General features: G+C 39.8%; 3 protein-coding genes across 18 annotated transcripts in view; all 3 read left to right on the top strand.

Moving 5' to 3' along the window:
• Nucleotides 1-2295, top strand: part of rap1gapa (RAP1 GTPase activating protein a) — a 64916-nt gene extending 62621 nt beyond the window's left edge. For all 14 annotated transcript variants that reach the window (XM_030422444.1, XM_030422436.1, XM_030422437.1 and 11 more), the window contains 2 exons: nucleotides 295-342; nucleotides 600-2295. In XM_030422444.1, the coding sequence (XP_030278304.1) occupies nucleotides 295-303 (9 nt within the window). In that variant the 3' untranslated portion in view covers nucleotides 304-342; nucleotides 600-2295. The remainder of the gene's footprint in view (nucleotides 1-294; nucleotides 343-599) is intronic.
• A 1510-nt stretch (nucleotides 2296-3805) lies between these two features.
• aurkaip1 (aurora kinase A interacting protein 1) lies at nucleotides 3806-5541 on the top strand. Its single transcript, XM_030423940.1, has 4 exons — nucleotides 3806-3939; nucleotides 4372-4477; nucleotides 4579-5042; nucleotides 5277-5541. Exons 2-4 carry the CDS (start codon nucleotides 4426-4428, stop codon nucleotides 5388-5390), a joined length of 630 nt encoding a protein of 209 aa, XP_030279800.1. The 5' UTR covers nucleotides 3806-3939; nucleotides 4372-4425; the 3' UTR covers nucleotides 5391-5541.
• A 144-nt stretch (nucleotides 5542-5685) lies between these two features.
• On the top strand, nucleotides 5686-17755 carry LOC115585514 (matrix remodeling-associated protein 8-like). 3 transcript variants are annotated; one of them, XM_030423937.1, is made up of 11 exons: nucleotides 5686-5782; nucleotides 6335-6416; nucleotides 11099-11125; nucleotides 11249-11557; nucleotides 11645-11746; nucleotides 12291-12749; nucleotides 15226-15384; nucleotides 15485-15515; nucleotides 15598-15677; nucleotides 16145-16225; nucleotides 16357-17755. In XM_030423937.1, exons 2-11 carry the CDS (start codon nucleotides 6335-6337, stop codon nucleotides 16380-16382), a joined length of 1356 nt encoding a protein of 451 aa, XP_030279797.1. In that variant the 5' UTR covers nucleotides 5686-5782; the 3' UTR covers nucleotides 16383-17755. The 3 variants fall into 3 exon arrangements, with proteins under 3 accessions (XP_030279797.1, XP_030279798.1, XP_030279799.1); XM_030423938.1 differs by having other exon boundaries at nucleotides 5715-5782; nucleotides 6332-6416; XM_030423939.1 differs by having other exon boundaries at nucleotides 5757-6416; nucleotides 16172-16225.
• Nucleotides 17756-18965: the final 1210 nt, after the last annotated feature.

Genomic DNA, 18965 nt, shown 5'->3' with positions numbered 1-18965 from the left:
GGGTTTCCTTGTGAAGGACTCGGGCCTGATCTTCTGCGACAGTCGTAATGATGTAACTTTATGTTCGCTCTCGAGTGTCTCATCCCATTGCCTCTCTCTGCTCCGCTAACAGAGAGCAGCAGTAGCTAACATTTGTTTAGAAATGGAGCCCGCTAACATACACTAACGAACGGCTTCCAGCACAACCCAGAAGGTCAACAGAGCCCCTTCAAATTAGCTTTTTGTGTGCTGTTGCTGGTGTTTGGTTGTGCTCTGTTTGTTTTTTTATCGCCTTTTGTGCGTTTCTGTGTGCAGAACTGTTAGCTCCAGCCACCTGGTTGTATCCTGGATCTCCATCTTCAGGTTAGATTTCCTCTGTACACTCTCATGGTCTTTCAATCCATGGATTTAAGCTTTGGACAGATGGAACTGTATTTAAATACAAAGCCAAATTGTGCTTATGCTTGTGTCCTGATCTTTTTTTGTGTGTGTGAAACTGCTAGTCAGTGTTACTGAAGAATAAACAAACCAAATTGGTGTCGATGTGACTAATGACGTGAACAGAGGGCACTCTTAATTTTTGTCAGCAACTGACCGGACATCTCCTCTTCTTCCCAAAGCATTCCCATAAGTCACAATCCCTCTGGGAGATGAGACAAGTGCAGGCGTTCGCCACGGCCAATGATGAGAAGGAGGAAGACAAGAAAGAGGAGAAGAAACGTGTGGAGCCGGGCCAGCCTGCTGCTCAGTGAGGGCCAGAGTGCAGCATATCCAGAAACCTGGAGGACACAGGAGAGGATGACGCACAGAGAGGGGCCAGCTTTTGCACAGTGTTGTTTCCTTCCACTTCTTTCTTTGCCTGTTCACACATCTGTTGCCTAGTTGTATGGGTTTTTTTACCGCACCCCTCGTATCAAAAGTGCACATTTTTATCTACAAATTGAATTGTTTTATTTGTAGAAAATATAACATTGGTTTAGTTTGTCTTGTTGAAGCCCAGATATGTTGGATATTCAGGGTAAGGACAGTGCCATCGAGCTCTTCAGAGAGATTGTGAGAATCCCCCACCCTGCACCCAAATCAACAAAGTGACTGGCTCATTAAAGATCTCTTACCAAAAAAATATCCAGCATCAAAGATGGGTATTTTCTAACAAAACATCTAATGTGATATGACAATGTTCTGTTGGATGCTGTCAAACATTATTATTTTTCTGGGTAAAATCCAAGTTGAAGGACTGTATAGCTGCAGCAAAACAATTGTACTCTTTTACCTGTCAAATCCTCACAAAGTTAGATTGCAAACTTAACACCACAGGTCACAGTGAAGAGAGGAAATGTATCGTAGAAAACGTGAAATGGCCTTAAAACTTAATCATGCAATTTCTTTGTCCCTCAGATTCATTTTTACCTCATTTTTCGATTCACGTATTCTGCAGCCAAAAATGGGATTGCGGTATAAGATTAAAGCTAATATATTCAGAATCATTTTTTTAGCACACTAGTTTTTCTGGTGCAATGCAGTCGTACTTCAGCACTGTCTGTATAGTCTGCTTACGTATGGATATATCCACCGTTGACTGATTAAACTGCTTTGTCCGTCTTGTCCGTTGGCGAGGAGACCAAGCCTCTACACTATGTTCTGAGTTGCTTTATTCTCCCTAATATGTGTTTTTATTTATTGATTTGGTTAATGTTGAAGTCGTGTTTATGGCATACATCTGCTATACTGTACTTCTATGGTGACTACATTCAGCATCCTGTCATATGATTAAAACTGTATGTGTTGCTTTTCGAGTAAATTATAATGTTGTCATCTGTGAAGCTCTATTTCAAGGGTCTGATCTCTTTCAGTGCAGTAAACTTGCAATGCAATTATAATACAACAGTGAATATTTATTTGCTTGTAAACTGAGAAAACAACTCCAAATACAACTACTGATTTTGTATGTAATTTAGATATTTGGTTGGAGCACATAGTGTATAATGTATAGGCCTTTGATTTAAAATGGAATCAGCCAACACATTGAAATTACTGCCAAGTTAACAGTTTATTGTTTTATTTCATGTACCCTTATTTTGAATATTTTTAAGAGGGTTTTGTAGATGAAAATTATTTTAAAAGCTCTTCAGACTGTATGTGTAAAAGGGAAATCTCACAGTACATCCTGCTGATCATTTCAGTTGCCTTATCATCACAAAATGATGGTGTAAGTATAGATAGTAAAGCAAACAGTTATTAGCCAGCAGGATTTACAATGAAATTAATGTTTTGTTTTTGTCGTTTTTATTGTAAATAAATGCCCTGAGAACTTTACACTCTACTGTGCGTGCACCTTCTTTGACTTTTGTCATTTTCATTTGCGTACACGTACAGTGTTCTGAAAGCCACATTGTGAAATGCCTACAAAAGTGTAGATGCTCCACTTCCCGTTGTCTTAATGAAAGCTAAGTGAGAATGCCCCGTGAATGAAAGATTTGATGTGGTTGCCCACAAGTGTGTAAAAACTAGAGCAGTCTAAAAGTGGAGGCTTCCATCGTTATACAACTGTGTCACTAGGAAGACGGAAACACAATCACTCTCGATGAGTCAAAACGAAATAAAACAGAATCATAAATGCAACAGGCTCTCCAAATGTATCTGCTCATAATGGGCCAATTATAGTGTGTCAATAGCACTTCATAAACAAGTTTAGACATGAGCAAAGTTTCAAGCAACTACTACTCTGTCCTTTAAGATAATAAGAGCTGGAATATAAGCTGTAATTGCAGTCATTAGTAAGTTAAATACTTATATTTTGCATGAAACTGTTTGCTCTTTACACTCTACTTGACTTATCTGGTGTTTATACAGGTTGTGTGAGCCCATTAGGAGGAACACCAAATGGCACAGGCAAAATATTCTGGCTTGACTGTGTCCTCCGTGTTGCAAGCTTGAAATTGTATTTTCAAGAGTTTCTGATACAACACAGAAAATGATGACCCTTTGTTCTACAGATGGAACAGAAGTAATCAGGTAGACATGATAGGCATATTGTGCAACATGACTGAAGATAACAGACAGCGACACATGCAGCGGGTCAGACGCCAGTCAGCGTAAACAAAGATGGTGCAAAATGACAAAGCTAATAAAATGTAGGCCGACAGAGAACAGCATATAAAATGATTCCATACATGTTTACCTGTATTTGTATTTATTTTCTGTTTTGCTAACTTGCTACTTGCATTTCCATTTCTGCCCTCTCTCAAGGGTTCTTCCATAATTGTTTAATCCACATTTGTATTACATACAAATAATGAATTCAATTTTTAATGTCTTTTAAATGACATTTTTAACGTCTTTTAATCTAATTTGTATGCTCCTGTAAAGCACTTTGAGTCGCCTTGTGTCTGTATTGTGCTATACAAATAAACTTGCCTTGCCTTACATAACTGGGCTGCATTCATGCAAACTGAGGAGTCACAACCTCTCTCTCAATTAAACTGCTAATCTCCGACATGGCAATAAATAATGGTGCATTTGCACCTGCCATTGCTGATTGTTAGTTCCCTCCACTGGAATAATTTAAGCCTTCAACCTACTGTATGTTGCTTATTATAGACCGTGACAGTATAATATATTATTAAAAGTAGTCTACACAAAAAGTACAAGAACACTTCTTTGTCTTCTTCTACTTCTTCTCCTTGCTCTTATTATTAGTATTATTAGCAGTAGTTGTAGTAGAAGTAGTAGTATTAAAAAGTAAATTGATTCCAAAGCTTCCGGTTTAGGTTTATATAGAGTGATAGAGTAAAGAGTAGAGTAAAAGTTTCTCTCTATGGCACTGGGTTTATAGCCGCTCCGGCGGAACCTTCGTCCGCTCGGAGAAACAGGAAGCGCAATACATTCGTGTCGCACTGTCCCGGAAGTGGCCTTTTAGAGTCACATTGAAGACCAAAACCCCGGTCACAGGGAATTTAGGTAACATAACATTATTATTAAGTTAAAAATAATAATAATTGTAGTCGCTGTTGGCAGGTAGTTGACGGCTGAAATATTATTAACTGTAATTTTTGAGACAGTATTGCGACTTTCACATCGAAGACGGAGCTACATTGCTAGCTAGAATTAGCAATCATGTCTGTGTGTCCAGGAACCGGTACCTGGAAAAATAGCTTGACTTTTGGTCACATCTTCTTAATATGGGTTCATTTACATTCGCATTACAAACACGATGTATTTCATGATTTCAGTATAGTTGGTTAAGGACACTAGTTTCATAATCCATAGGTTGTACATGTTGATTTAAGCTATGGATCAAGAGATGCAGCCATCTGTCATTGTTTTATCTCCTGTTTGAAAGCTCTATGAAAGAGCTGTGGCTAACACAAAGTACTTTGCTTCTGCCCACAGGACAAGTGACCAGTCAACTCATTCCTCATGTATTTATTTGGATGATCATCAACGATGTTTGCTTCAAAAGTTGTCACTCGTCTCAGTCTATTACGTAGAGCATCTTGTAAGTATGAACAAACACATTGCAATCCAGCTATGTAATCTCATCCTATGATACATTTTCTGTAGAAACACTAACACTAAATACATTTTTTTCCCTCCTAGGTTCACTTCAAGCCCATGGAGAGAGTTTGAATGGATGTGTACAGTCAGTTCTTCCCGTTTACTGCTCTTCGCTACAACAAAAACAGAGAAACTACTCAACAGCAGCAGACAACACACCTCCTCCCCGATGGATCCAACTTGAGCCAGAGCTGGAAGAGGCTCTCGTGCCACGTAAACTGTCAGTAAGTCCTCTGGAGAGCTGGCTCTCCCTGCGTTACTCCCTTCCTCCCCTGATGGAATCCGTTCTTCCGCTGGAGGACGTAGGGCTGCTGGAAGAAAAGGTGCTGCCACCCATATCTGTCCCTGTTATGGAGGATGGGGAGGGTTCAGCAACACCCCTTGAATGCAAGAATGTTCTCAAGATCAGACGGCGGAAGATGAACCGGCATAAATACAACAAGCTGCAAAAGCGGACTAAATTCTTGAAGAGGAGAGTGCTAGAGGGCCGGGGTAAAAAGAAGCAGGTGAGAGTTTCCTATTTTTAAAGATAAAAAGGGAATCTGTATACTCATATTTTCATTTTTGACAATGAGTAAATTAACACTAAACTTTGACTGTTTCTCAATGTAGTTTATCATGATAGAATGATGTGCTCCTATTACAACACAATAATCAAAAACTAGCTGAATACAGATTTACTTTTTGACACTCATTTATCCACCTCGACACTGACAACTGTGTGTGTTTGTCCTGTGCAGAAACGGTTTGAGGAGGATCTAAAGAGAATTTGGACCCGAGCCGGCCTGAAGAAGGCTCCGGAGGGATGGACTACGCCTAAGATCTTCATTAAACAGCACGGAAACAAGGACTGAGAAACCACTTGAATTGAGCTCACATGTGTCACATCCCGCTCACACTGGACGGCTCTGCTCACCACACTAAAGTGGAGCATGTTTCCCAACGTGTACAATAATTTTTGACAAAGTGTACATAATCTAATAAAGATCTTTCCCTGTCGAGCCCAAGGCATGGTGTGCTGTTTGTGTTTTTTGTTTTTTTTTACCTGGTGGCTTGAAGTATTATTTGAACACTTACATTTCTCCTGTTCATACTGTGGATGGCAGTATTGTGCAAAGTAAAACGATATATTCATCCTGGAATTACCACTGTCCATAGTTATTTAGTTAAACATAATCTTTCATCATAACACAGCTGAAGGAGAAATAACAGCAACACAATCTGAGTACACCGTGACTGTTTTGAGGTAAGACTAGCTCTGATCTCTTATTGTGGGTTGAAGGGAATGATTTAGAGGAAAAAAAAAAACAGCCCTTCTCAAATGAATCCCGTATGTGGTTTGGATTGGTTTCTACATATTTATTTGTATTTAAAATGACATCTTCTCGTATTTATCTTAATAGTTTGATGTTGTTGTGGAGTAACCCTGAGACTATATTTTGTTTGACTCTTGTGTATCAGTGTTTTGTTAGATTCGATTTTTGGGATTGCTAGAAAACTGACAATCCTCTCTTGTGAATTTTGGGACTGTTCTGTTGTTCACACAAAGGAGAATTCCACCTTCAATGCGTTTTTATTCGTCTAGTATTTACATTTTTTCTTACACTAACGCCAGCACATGTTTTTCGGTAAGACTGCAGCACCAAAGCGCAGAGGAGTGTTGGATTTCATGGTGCAGGCGGAGGCGGAGCGTGCGGAGGCTCCAGCCTGCAGGAATACAACAAAACACAGCTGAGCCTCCGCCGCTGCCGCCACCGCAGCTCCGTGAACTTGAAGCCTTCTTTTGTTTCGTCAGTAGATGCTCTCCTCCTCTGTCAGGCTCTTACCTCCGCTGCCAGCACTGTGGAAAAAGATGCACCTCGACATGAGTCTCCTTCAGAGTAAGTTCTTGAGTTGTCTTTTGCTTTTATGAAGAGAAAAAAAAAAGTTTAGGAAACTTTTCTTTTTTGCCATAATTGGATCCAGGTTAGACTGACCCGTCAGGAACAAAAGACGAAAGTTCTCTGAGTTTCCAGGTTGGCTCTGATCCGCTGTAGATGCCTTCTTTTTAAAAAGACATTTTCAGAGTCTTTTCTCAGGATATGTTTGAAATGAAAACTGTCTAAAAATCTTTGCCTTTATTGACCCAAAACTTTCTGTATAAATAAGACTTTCAGCCGACGTTAGCTGCGGTACTTTTTGTTTAAACGGCCTGCTTTCATTATGTTTGTAGAGCAGATCATTTATGTATTTATTTGTTATAATCACATCAACAATTGTCATCTCATAAGCGTTTACACGTTTTAAACCTGACTCTTGATCATTTACTGCCCCCACTTTTTTTGTATGCTGTTGTTTTTACTGACTGACCTAACAGTCTGCATATTTATATATCTTTATTCATTTTTGTAGTACTGTAGCCTATATGTTGTGTATCATGTCTCTAGACCGTCTTTTCTTATCTAATCTCGAATACATTTCACGTGTAAGTGATGTTACCCGGTATTATGCCTAAAGAAACCTTCCGTCTGTCAACAGCCTTTATTTTGAAATTATTCAGAGTTCTGAAAAATAAAGTTCATCCAGCACCTGAAGCCTCGTGGACTTGAAAGTGAAATTAAGCATATACAGTAAAGCTGCGTGGCTTTGACTGCAGCCTGGGCCTGTTGACTCATTGTGTGTATGTGGGATTTTTCTTATGGCTTCAGCCCAATGTGTTTCTAGTTAGCTGCGGTCTGAGTGGCGGAGTCAGCACAATCCAGCAGCCAGTCATTATGTGTGGCAGCAACGAGTGTTTTTCACCACGAGTGGGCTGCTGGAGGAGGGAGGGGGATTACCACGCCGACCACGTCTATGATTGGTTCTGTCTTAATTAACAGCCTCCAACAAAAAAGCAACAAGGCTGGGAAAGATCAGAATTGCTGTTTTGCGCAAAATAAGCTCATAAACATGAAGCTACTCATTCGAGACGGAAACATGACAAGCGAACAATAAATTAACGTGTTTGTGTTCTGTGAAGATCCTGTAAACAGCCGACTGTGTACAACAGAACGTTTTTTTGTTGTTTTTTTTTTTTGTCAAAGAAAAAAGTGCCCACACACTGAGATTATGCCACCTTTATGTTTCTTTTAAAGGGTAAGTTCACCCAAAAATAAAAATGCAGTCATTTTTATGTTGATCCACAAAACATTACTTTAGTTTCACAACAAAACAGTCTTGATATTCCTTTAAACAACTAAAGTAGACGGGGACTTGCATTAAAAACGTGTAAAACACAATTGAAAAAAAAAACCCATTAAAATGGCTCCATACTGTTCAAGAGCCCAATTTGATTCGAGAAGTCAACATTTCCGCACTCACGGTCAAACTCAGGCACCCACTTTAGCTCAGCAGCTTTTTATTATTTATGGCAGCTCTGCTGATATGCTGCTCCCCATTTGTTTGGAGTGACGCGAGAGTTGGGTAATTCTTACATAATGCTCCTTTAAAGGTTCCAGCTTTTTTAAAAGGGTGTAATTAGCTAAATCAGTTAGGGATGTCTGGACTTCAGGAGACTTGGATTACATCATACAAGCTGGTGCCATTTCATTTGGGTTTTTTCTTTCTCTTTTTTCTTTCTTTTTTTGTTTGTTTGAAACAATTGCCCAGTCACTTCTGTTGTGTTCTGTTGTTGCATCACAGTTTTGCTGTGAAACTCCAGAAATGTTTTGTGGACTACAGAACTTCACCCAATTCTCCATCGGCATGTGTGAGCGGGCAACATTTTCATTTCAGGATGAACTCATCCTTCACCGGGGCTTTCTCAGATATACATAAAACATGAACAAGAAGGTGCTGTTCATACAGACATCTCCTGATCCCGCACACTTTGAGCTCTACCACTCGTTACATGAAGATAAATATACACATTTCCAATAATATACACAGTGAAGTTATCCATAAACATCAAATAACTATAACACTAACAACTCACAAGGAAATGATGTGACATAGAAAATATACATTCGATTGCTACCATGATGTAACGTACTTGCAGTGACTAATAATACACCTACTTGAAAATCTTGGCTGCCATTTCAATGTACACCTGAGTGTTCCCTCAGGAGAGTCAACAGCCTCTCAGGGCCTCTGAATGTATCTTTGTATGTTTAGCTGAGTCTGCAGCTGGACACATTCGTTTTGATTTACTCTCATCCTGTGACGCGGCTGTGAGTAAACTTTACACACCCACAACATCCATGAATCACAGAAATTATGCTGAGCAAATACATGCTTCATGTCTGAGTTAAAAATATAAACCCCCCCTTTTTTTTTAAAAAAATGTACCTTCGGGTAGACATTCTGTGAAGTGATTCTTGCTGTGATTCCTGGGGGTAATGACAACAGTGATTTTGCAGGCCATTTGGTTAATGTCTGTTATTAAAGCCAGAAACTCAATAGCACATTGTTAAATCTTTAGTGTTAAACCAGCCTCCTGAATCACCAGCCTGCGTGTGTCTGGAGGAGACATGAGAGGAAATTACAGAGGCTGGGACACTTTGTTTTACCTACTGCAGGAAAGTTTATACCCCTCAATAGAAAAGCCACCAAAGTTTTCCAGCCGGAGGCCTATTCTCAGATGCCAGCGTGTGTGCTGAGATAATTTTGCTCAGCTTGAAATATTATTATATGCTAATGCATACTTATAGAATTACTGCATAAAGGCACAGTAGCAGCGCTCTGGGGAAGTCTTGTTTGGATGTGGTGAGCTGAACACACTCTTCACGTGACGTCTTCACGTTACCTGTGCTCACACATGAAGTGAATCAACCATGTGCTGCTACGATGAAAATAACTTCTGGCAGGAGAAGGCCCTTTCTTTCCTGCACTGTGTATTAAACATATTTTTTTGCAGCTTGCATTTGGGTGTTCAGCCTTTACATACGGTGATAAAGATGCACTTTATCGAGTTGCTTTGTTAATTGCCGCATTTAGAGAGTCGTGGAGGAAGTATTCACATCTTTAACTCGAGTGAAAGCAGCAATACTGCATAAAAAATACTCCATAACAAGTCCTGCAGTAAAGTAAAAAAGTAAAATATTCCCCTCTTTACTGCAGTGGAGTAGAAGTAAAAAGTGTACACGTACCTCAAAGTTGTGCTTGAGGGCAGAGCTTGAGTGACTGTACTTCATTACATACAGCAGTTATTGTCAGTGATGGAAACTAAGTACATTCACTCTACTTCACTACTGTTCTTTTGTACAAGTTTGAGGTGCTTGTATTTTCTGCTATTCCATGCCTCCACTTCTGGGGGCAACTTCAGACACCTTTAATTAATATGGGTGGGTGATCACTTTTTCAAAAGTAATATTTTAACTTTTAATCTTTACTTTTACTCAAGCATTACTTTTTTGTCTCCAGACTGTGTCCACGTTATTAATGGTCTTAATGATTGGTTTCATGGTCTCACTTCCGGCTGTATTTTGTCCTCTTAGCTCGATGCGAGCCTGTGAAGTTTGAGTCCCGGGGTGGAGGGTTTTTAACTGTTCCAAAAGCCATGCATTAAACTACAGGGGACAGAGGGGTTTACCATCAGGACCTCAGTGCTGTACAGCGATCTGCTAAAGGGAATTCAGGTTTAATGAGTCGGTAATGTCTTTTAAATCTCTTTTTTTTAAATAAACGTATATGTTTGTATTTGACTTGGATTTCATTTGACCTCTTTCACTTTTAGAATTGGATTTGTTCGCGTTTATTTTCATGTTCTGCCATGTGTGAAGAAGGACTTTGTAACTTTTTTTTGAAAGTGCTGGTATTTTCAAATGGGTAACATCTGTGCGTTGGAAATAAAAATCCACTCCTTACTGATTTATTTCTTTATGTAATGAATGTATCCACACATAACACTATCCTGAAGGCTCTGCACCTCTGGCCTCTATAGTTCACTGTACCCATTACCAGTACTGTAAAAATACACAGGTGTCTGGTTTTTTTTTTATCACTCGGCAATGTGACTGAAGTGAGCTGAATAGCAGCACGGTCCTTCATCCCCTCAGGATCATGGCCTTGCAACAAGCCAGCATCAGCCAGGATGAATAGAGGCTCTGTATGCTTTGGCTGCACGCATCTCCGCTGGCCCTTCAGTAAACACACGACCAAATAGCACTGTGGGAAAAAACGCGTTAGAAATAGCAAATGCGCTGTCGGAAAATGTCCTATCTCCAGAGTGAGAAAACACAAACAGCAAACTTGTTCAAGAGAGAGGATCATTGACATCTGGTGTATTCTTTTTGCTGGTGTGTTCCTGTGTGGAACATCTTCTGTTTTAAAATCTTGCCTTGTACTGTGTCCTCGTTTCGTCAGTGTTCCTCTGTTATTTTAAACAGTCCTCTCACTGAACCCACATCTACTCCAACGCTGAAATCTTTCACTGTTGGGTCAGTCCAGGTCAAAACTACAGTCTTGGACTGCATAACGCAGAGGCTTATAATAAATATTTATCAAGATTTAATTATTAAGCAGGCTGATATCGGTAATTCAGCAGCAGCAAGTGAGAATGCAGCGCCTCAGGAGCTCTAATCACTTTTGTTTTTGTCTGTTTTAGTTCTTGCTGTGCTCCTCCTGCCAGGAGGTAAGACATTTTTGTTTCTCAGTGCACTACCTTCATAACGACTGAATGCAGAGTTAGTATACTTCTCCTTCTGTCATCACTACATTGGTTGTTTGAATCCATGTGTTTATTTCCTTGTGTCAGCATGGGGTCAGGGCAGCAGCAGCAGGCCTGGTGTGGTGGTGGAGGCCAAGAACATCACCCTCCCCGCAGGCTCTAAGGCGGTTCTGCCTTGCCACAGCCCCCGTATGGTTTGGACCCGGGACGGACTGAAAGACCGCCAGAGGGTGGTGCACTGGGATCTGTTTCGCAACAGCCCGGAGTATTCTGTGGAGCGAATCCTGGACATGTCCCCCGGAGCCCGCCAGAGGGTCTACAACGGCCTAAACAAAGGACGCGTTTCTATCCCAGAGTCTGCGTTCAATGACGGCAACTTCTCCCTCGTCATCAACAGTGAGACTTCTCTATATTCTACAACACTGGCATGAAGATTTATATCTACATTTATAATAAGCTTGTTTGGGTGTTTTATTTTTTCAGATGTGGTCGCAACTGACAAAGGAGTTTATACTTGTAATCTGCACCATCACTACTGTCAGATTCACCAGTCCATTCAAATCCAGCTCAATGTCACCAAGTCAGGTGAGGCGTCCTAATCGTGTTGTTGCACAGACGTGATGCATGAAAAAAATCATTAAAGAGCAACTCCACATATTTTACACATGAAAATGTATTGACAGGTCTTGTGGAGTGCTACTGAATATGTGAAAAAAAGGTATTATAAAGCCTTGTGGGGCAGAGGAAGCTGCATGGAATCTGATAAATTGCTTCAAGTGATGTCACTCAGTGGCTAGATGGATTATGGGTAATGGAGGCACTGGGTTGAGTAAAAAAAACGAAGTATGTGTGAAATAAAAAAGGCGATATCTGTGGTTCTGCTGTATCAAACCCGGTGTCTACATTACCCATAATGCAACTAAACCCAAGTTTCATCGCTGGAGGCAGTTTATCAGATTACATGCAGCTTCCTCTGGAGCTACAAAAGCCTCAATACTACTACTTTTTTCACATATGCTGTAGCTCCCAAGATCTGTAAACACATTTTACTGTGTGAAATTGGTGGAATTACCCTTTAATGTATTCAATCTATGTAATATAAATAAATTTTGCACTCATATACTTCCAGCAAAGAAAGAGAAACGTTACTGGGATGGAGAGAAGACAGTGTTCGTGGTCTTGTTGGGCAGCTCGGTGGCATTGCCCTGTGTGAACCGGCGCCCCCTGTGGAGAGAGGGCCTCCAGGAGGACCAGCAGCAGGTGGCTCACTGGGACTTCCAACCCCCCGGAGTGCGACCTGACAAGGCTGACCGCCTGGTGGACCTCTACGCCTCCGGAGAGCGCCGGGATTACGGACCACTCTTTGCCAGCAAGATGAGCGTGGCGGAGGACGCCTTCACCGTAGGGGACTTCTCACTAACCATTTCTGACTTGAGGCCTGTTGATAAAGGCCTGTACTCCTGCCACCTGCATCACCACTATTGCGGGCTTCAGGAAAGACGCATCTTCAGGCTCACTGTGGGACCTCCACTTCCCTCCGCTCCCACTAAAGCGCCCGAAATATTGCCACATGATGAGCCAGAGCCAAGTAAGCTTTCAGAGTTAAAAACATCAAGAGAGTAATCACTAAAAATGTTGTTCTTCCAGACACTATTGGTTAATGTTTTTCCCCATATGGTTTCTCGGCTAAAATGCTCGGAGAGTGACAACACAAGTCCTGGGTTTTTTTGTGTATTTATAAGCATAGTTGGTCAGTTAAATCAGTTCCTCTTCTTGCCAATTCTCTCCTCAGACCTCTCTGTTTTTGTGTTTGAGCTGAAGAGGGAGGATGTAGAAGGAATGTCGCAGCTGAAAAAAAGAGAAAGAAGAGAAAGAAGCACCAAAGAAAGAAAGAAAGAAAGAAAGAAAGAAAGAAGCTAGTCTACAGTAAACATCTTTAAATTGGCTACAATAGAAGTGGTCTTATTTTCCTTGGCGACTATTTTACATTTACAGCTGGAGACATTTTAGCTGTGCAGTAATTGTGGGAGAGGAGGGTCATATGTTGTGTTTTTTTCCTCCATTTGACCCCATTTTCCAAAAGACTCAACCACGTGTCTAGACTGGTTACATTCTATCTCAAGTCTAAGTTTATTCGTCTCTTTCTCCCAGTCTGCTCTTTTTCTCTGCTGATGTGTATCAGCTTCTGATAGAGGCCTGTTTAACCAGCAGTTACAGAGCAAGTCTAAAACATCTGTTTAACATCTGGGCGAGCTGTGACATGAAAGAGGAAAGTAAGGGGAGGGGATGAAGGTATGTGTTAGCCTATAGATCCTCTTCATCTTTCAGTTCATTACAGCCCATTTATGAGCTCCATACTGTTGTGAAGAACTGTACACGTGGATAGATGGCATCCTGCCTGTAGCATTTAAGTGCACCTCATCCGGATATTCACACACGGCTGCTCTTCCAGTCGGTTAGATTAAAAACCAAGCTGTTCGTGCTCACGCAGGCGCCGGCAATCATCCGAAATTACACGTCACGAGAGCCGTTCGCTCTCACGCTGTAATTATTTATGGCAAGAGCGAATAGAATATTATTTCTTTGTAATCATGAAGGAGGTGTTTTGTGAACTGTCAGCACTTCCACAAGAATCCTTATCTTCGAGAATGAAGATGCTTGGCTTCAGTTCACTGACTTGCAAATTATGCATTTCCCGCAGGAACAAAAACACAGGGTATTCTCTGTGCCGCATATGTGAAAGAGCCATCAACACATACACACTTGTCAGATCCGTCCAGAAAATGGAAATTAGGCCGCAGCTGGGACGTGGCCGCAGCTCCAGTTGTGACATTCGCACTCTAGAGACGATGACCTTGGACCGTGTCTTTGCAGCTTCATGCACATTCGGTAGATTAAACAATGACAGGTGATAATTGCCCACCGAGCTGCCACTTCAGAGGTGGGTGATTAAGGCAGAATACATTTAATAAATATTTTTTTCGTGATTGGAGGGTTTTGAAAGGGTGATCAGAGATGGTACATCGCATGTTTTCCTCATTAGTCCCTAAGCAGTGCCTAGTTTTACTAGTGTCCAACTTAGCTGCTTTAATGAGAGACCACAGAGTAATGCTATCCTTAAGAGAGATCTTTAAGAGGAAAAGACTTGATGTCTCTCATGATCCAGTTTTTTTTTTCCTGTGATCTAGTTTCCTGTGATCAGGCTGCATTTGAATTCGAGAGAAACTGAACGACTATAATAACAACACATGTTTTTTTTTAATCCTTCAACAGCACTGAACATTCACTAAAGTGTTATTCTGCAAAAGTAGCTGTGGTGCGATACACTATGCTGTATCATACTGTTTATAATCGACGCAGACATGGTCTTGCATCGTCCTGGTGCTTGACGTTCTGAGTAATTACCGTCAGCTATCGACAAAGTGTACACAACCAGTCCGGGTCAGACTGGGAGCTGCCCGCAGTGTAGTCACATATGTTTTTAGACTGTCGGACTGAGGGGCTCACTGATGAGCTCGTCTGAAGGAGGTGTCACCGATTTTTCTTTTCCATGCATGCAGAAAAACCAGACTTCTGTGTTTGTGAGAAGACGCGAAAAGGCCCAAATGGAAAACTCATGCGGACGTGCAGACAAAACCACATAACAGGAGTCGTCTCTCTTTCCTCACACTTCCCCTCCTCTTTTTCTGGTCAGCCTGTGTTTTTCTGAGGAGAGAAAAAAAAAATAACAGCTGCATGACATCAGGTCTGGAAGCCATTACCAGCAAACAGCATTTGGGCAGTTTTAACTCCTGCTCTCCCTCCATCTGTCTCTGGCTTTTGGGGAAAAAAACAAAAACAAATTAAGAAGCCTGTGGGTTTATTGCCCTTCTATAAATCCAATGTAACTATGCAATATATAGTTAGAATATGACAATGCATCCCATTGTTGTTTTATGTGGAAGCTCGTTGAGTTCCCTTCATATTTACCATGTGGGATATTTTTGATTTTTTCTGTTTGTGTATGAGAGAATTGTGTAGTTTATTATTGGACAGGTTTGAGTTTATCTGTGCTCTGCCTTCAGGGACTGAAGAAGTGGAGACCCCGCATGTGGTGACTGTCATCCTTCCTGAGCACCGAGGTTATTTTGTGCAGCATCTGGGCTACTTCCTGGCAACTTTCTTACTGCTGGCGTTCATCGCCGTCGCTGTCATCGTGCTGACCCGACGACGCAAAAAGAGAGGTATTTGTCATTGCCTTGCATCTGACAACAAGCTTGTCTTAATTATAAAAGATAGTGTGATACAGTGTGTTTGACGTCGTGTGTTGAATCTGTTTTCCAGGGCAGGAGTATGAGCTGCGTAGATCGGATCGGTAAGACATTACCATAGAATGCATTTTGTATTTATTCCTTTTAATTGAAATTGTAAGCAGAACATTGTCTATTTCTCTGCAGAGGGAATGTGATAAGTGGAGGAGAAATGTCATTAGACTGCACAGAGCTCAAGACCTGTAACCAGGAGCCCTTGAATTCAGGTACAGTAAGCCCAATTTACACACATTGCTGCAGCTTCACAGAAAAAGAGAGTTGCAGCATTTTCCAGCAGAACGAAGTACATAGGGACTTGTTCTAAAATGGAAACAAACACACACAAAAAAACCTGTAAAACGGCTCCTTGCAGCTAGTCTGGCATGATCCATGTTTCTGAGAGCCCCAATTGATTTTTGAAGATGAAATCTTCACTGTAGCTACTAAACTAAAAGCCTTAAGCTTGGGATCTCTCTGCTTCAGTCTTGCCCTATGCTAGTTGAGCTATATGGAGCCATTTTATGTTTTCTTTCTTATGTTTTTTCTACTTTTAAGTCCCCATATACTTCAGTTGTTCAGGAGAATACCGCAACACTGTTTCACTGCGAAGCTCCAGAAATGTTCTGTTGACTATGAAACTTTTTTGGGTGAATTTATCCTTTAAGAAAAAAAAAAGTGTACTTTGAATTCTCAGAACCTGAATGTCTAATACAATCCGCAGACTACAAAAACAACCTACTGAAAGAGAGAGGAATGGCCAAAGAATGCAATACGGGTGAGTAGCCGCTGAGCAGAACAGCCGTGTTTCAGTAAATAAAAATCCAGCAATAACATCCTTGAAGGCACAGAGGAGAAGATTGACATTTTTTTCTTCATGTGGTGTCTCTCTCCCACCTCCTCGTTCAGACTTTGATGGGAAGCTGTGGAAGTGAGTGCAATATTTCTGAGACGCTGCTGGCAGGTTCCAGGGCAAACACCGGAAGAGTAAAGGACCCAGGAGAGGACAGGAGGAATGCTCCCTCTGCTGTAACTCTAGCACACTAAGCTTTTTTACTAGAAGCCACCATAAGTTTTTTTTTTTACATGTTATTTTTTATATTACTTGCATTTTCACCAGCTGTTACAGCATTATATGGTTACACATATATTTTGACCCTTACTCTTTGCATTCATTGGTTGATTTATATTGAATATTAGGCATTTTTTATCATCCTTTTTTTTTAAGAGAAATGCATGTTGTTTATTAAAGTATGTTTCACGTGTACTTTGCATGCTTACAGAGAAGCTCACAGCTCCTTTCTCCTCTTGAAATCTGATAATTTTCTCCCTTATGGCGCAAATTCTGCTGTACTGTTATTTTATAAAGGTGTTTCATCATGTTTCAAAGGTAAATTTACTGTATGTAGACAGTTTCAGACAGTCTTTGAAAACAAGTGCCAAAAAAGCTTTAGATCATAATGCATTTTAAACAGATCACAGTACTTTCCTACAAAGATGAATAAAACCACACTTTTCTGCCCAGATTTGTATGTATTTTAGAAGTACAGCCTGCCTCTGAATAATGTTTTTTTTTAACCCAGATTAACATATACGATGGGAATAGATCTTGGGATAGATGATTTATCAGGTGACGAATAATGAAATTGTAAGACCATGGACTAAAGGCTCAGTCTGCTGAATCTCAGGAAGAAAAAAAAAATCTTTTAGGCATTTGTTTTTCTTTTTTTATGTGCAGTACTTGTTTGCATCAAGCATGTACAATGTACCCTGGTTTATATTACACTGAACTGCCATTTCTAAATCTGCTGGTCAATGCTCACTGCAGGTAGAAGAGCATCTACTGTCTCAGTAATGCTAAATTACAAACTGTAATGACCCCGTTTTTTTTTTTTTTGTTTTTTTCCTATTTGTCTCTTGCTCATTTGTGCAAACTCTAATGGGAAATATTTGTTTTATTAAAGATTCGCAACAGTGGCCACAGACTCATCAATCATTATCTATTCATTTGGTTTTTGGATGAAAGGAAATTAAGATATGACCCCATCATGAATCAGTAGAAGGATTAGGCGTATGAGGGAGGGAACATTTGAACTAAATAATTAATTGTTTTAACTCGTAGAGAGACAAGGGATGAAGAGGCACTGCAGGCTCCGCTTTAAGAATTAACAATGTGTTCTTAGTTTAATAAAGGTGCATTTCATCATGCAATGTTGTAACCAGCTGTTCAGCCCAGGGCTTCCACCTATTTTTACTCCTGGGTTGATAATTCACATCCAGTGATAATAAAGCAGTAACAATCATACGATTAATGTCTCATTTGTAATTATTGTTAGAGACCTATATAATATTTAATTAAGTATTTTAACTGGGGCTGAAAGCAAATTAGACTATACAATCATTAGTACAGAGTTTTCTGTCGAGAGCCCGACCAGTTACGTGGTTGGCAAATACTATTGGTTGAAACTGGCTGAAATGTTGATATTATATATACATATATTGCACAAAATGTGTTTTTTTTACTCCCTAATATCAATATCAGCCCCACAATCGAGTGTCAAAAGTAAGTAAATAAACAATAATGACACATTATTTTAAAGCACAGCTAACAAGACATTTGTGCAAAATTAGTTCATCATATATTTTAAATGACATATTTTTATTTTCTCATACTGGACTGAATTCATATTGAGTTGCTAATTGACACAGTAAAATGCCGTTGTGTCAGAGTTTGTCTCAATGCTAACAAAATAATGTCTAATTACTATTACTGTCATTCATAATCATTGTTGATTTTGGGGGGATTTGTACAGGGTTAGGGGCCTGACGATATTATCAACAAATATTGCACACATATCAATATCTTATTGTCCAGTACCTTTTTCAGATTATAGTGCAGAAGAAATAATTATTATTACTGTTATTTATAATTTTTGTTAGAGTAATAAGTAATATTTCACAGGATTAACCCTCGATTGGCCAATATTGGCTGGCCTTTTTATTTATTTATTAGAGATTATAATGCAGGAAGTTTACTGTGTTAGTGCACTGATGTCATTTTAGGTAATGACGTTTATCTGTAACTATAGAATATTCTGTATATGTGTATGTGTGTATATCAGCCAATACATCAAGAACAGATGTTCTATTTTACCCCTTAATATAAGTATCAGCCCCAAAATCTAGTGTCTTTCGGGCGCTTAAAAAATTACAAACAATAAGGATGGGTTCTTTGAAACCACAGCTGATTAGACATTTGTGCAAAAATCGGTCATCATATATGTATTAATAGATTTTTATTTTCATTATTTGAATTACATATTTTTCATGTTTTACAGTAATATTATTACTGTCGGTTGTAAGATCTTGATCTATTTCATATTTCATATATTTTTCATCAGAATATATTTTTAATACATTTAAATGAGTTGAATTACCAGTAGAAACAGTAATATCTCACTGTTTTTTTAAATAATGTCTAATTATTATTTCATGTCATTTGTAAGATCATGATAGAT

The sequence above is a fragment of the Sparus aurata genome, chromosome 7 (genome assembly GCF_900880675.1).
Source record: "Sparus aurata chromosome 7, fSpaAur1.1, whole genome shotgun sequence".
Lineage (NCBI taxonomy): Eukaryota > Metazoa > Chordata > Actinopteri > Spariformes > Sparidae > Sparus > Sparus aurata.
This window is presented reverse-complemented; position numbering and strand designations above follow the sequence as displayed.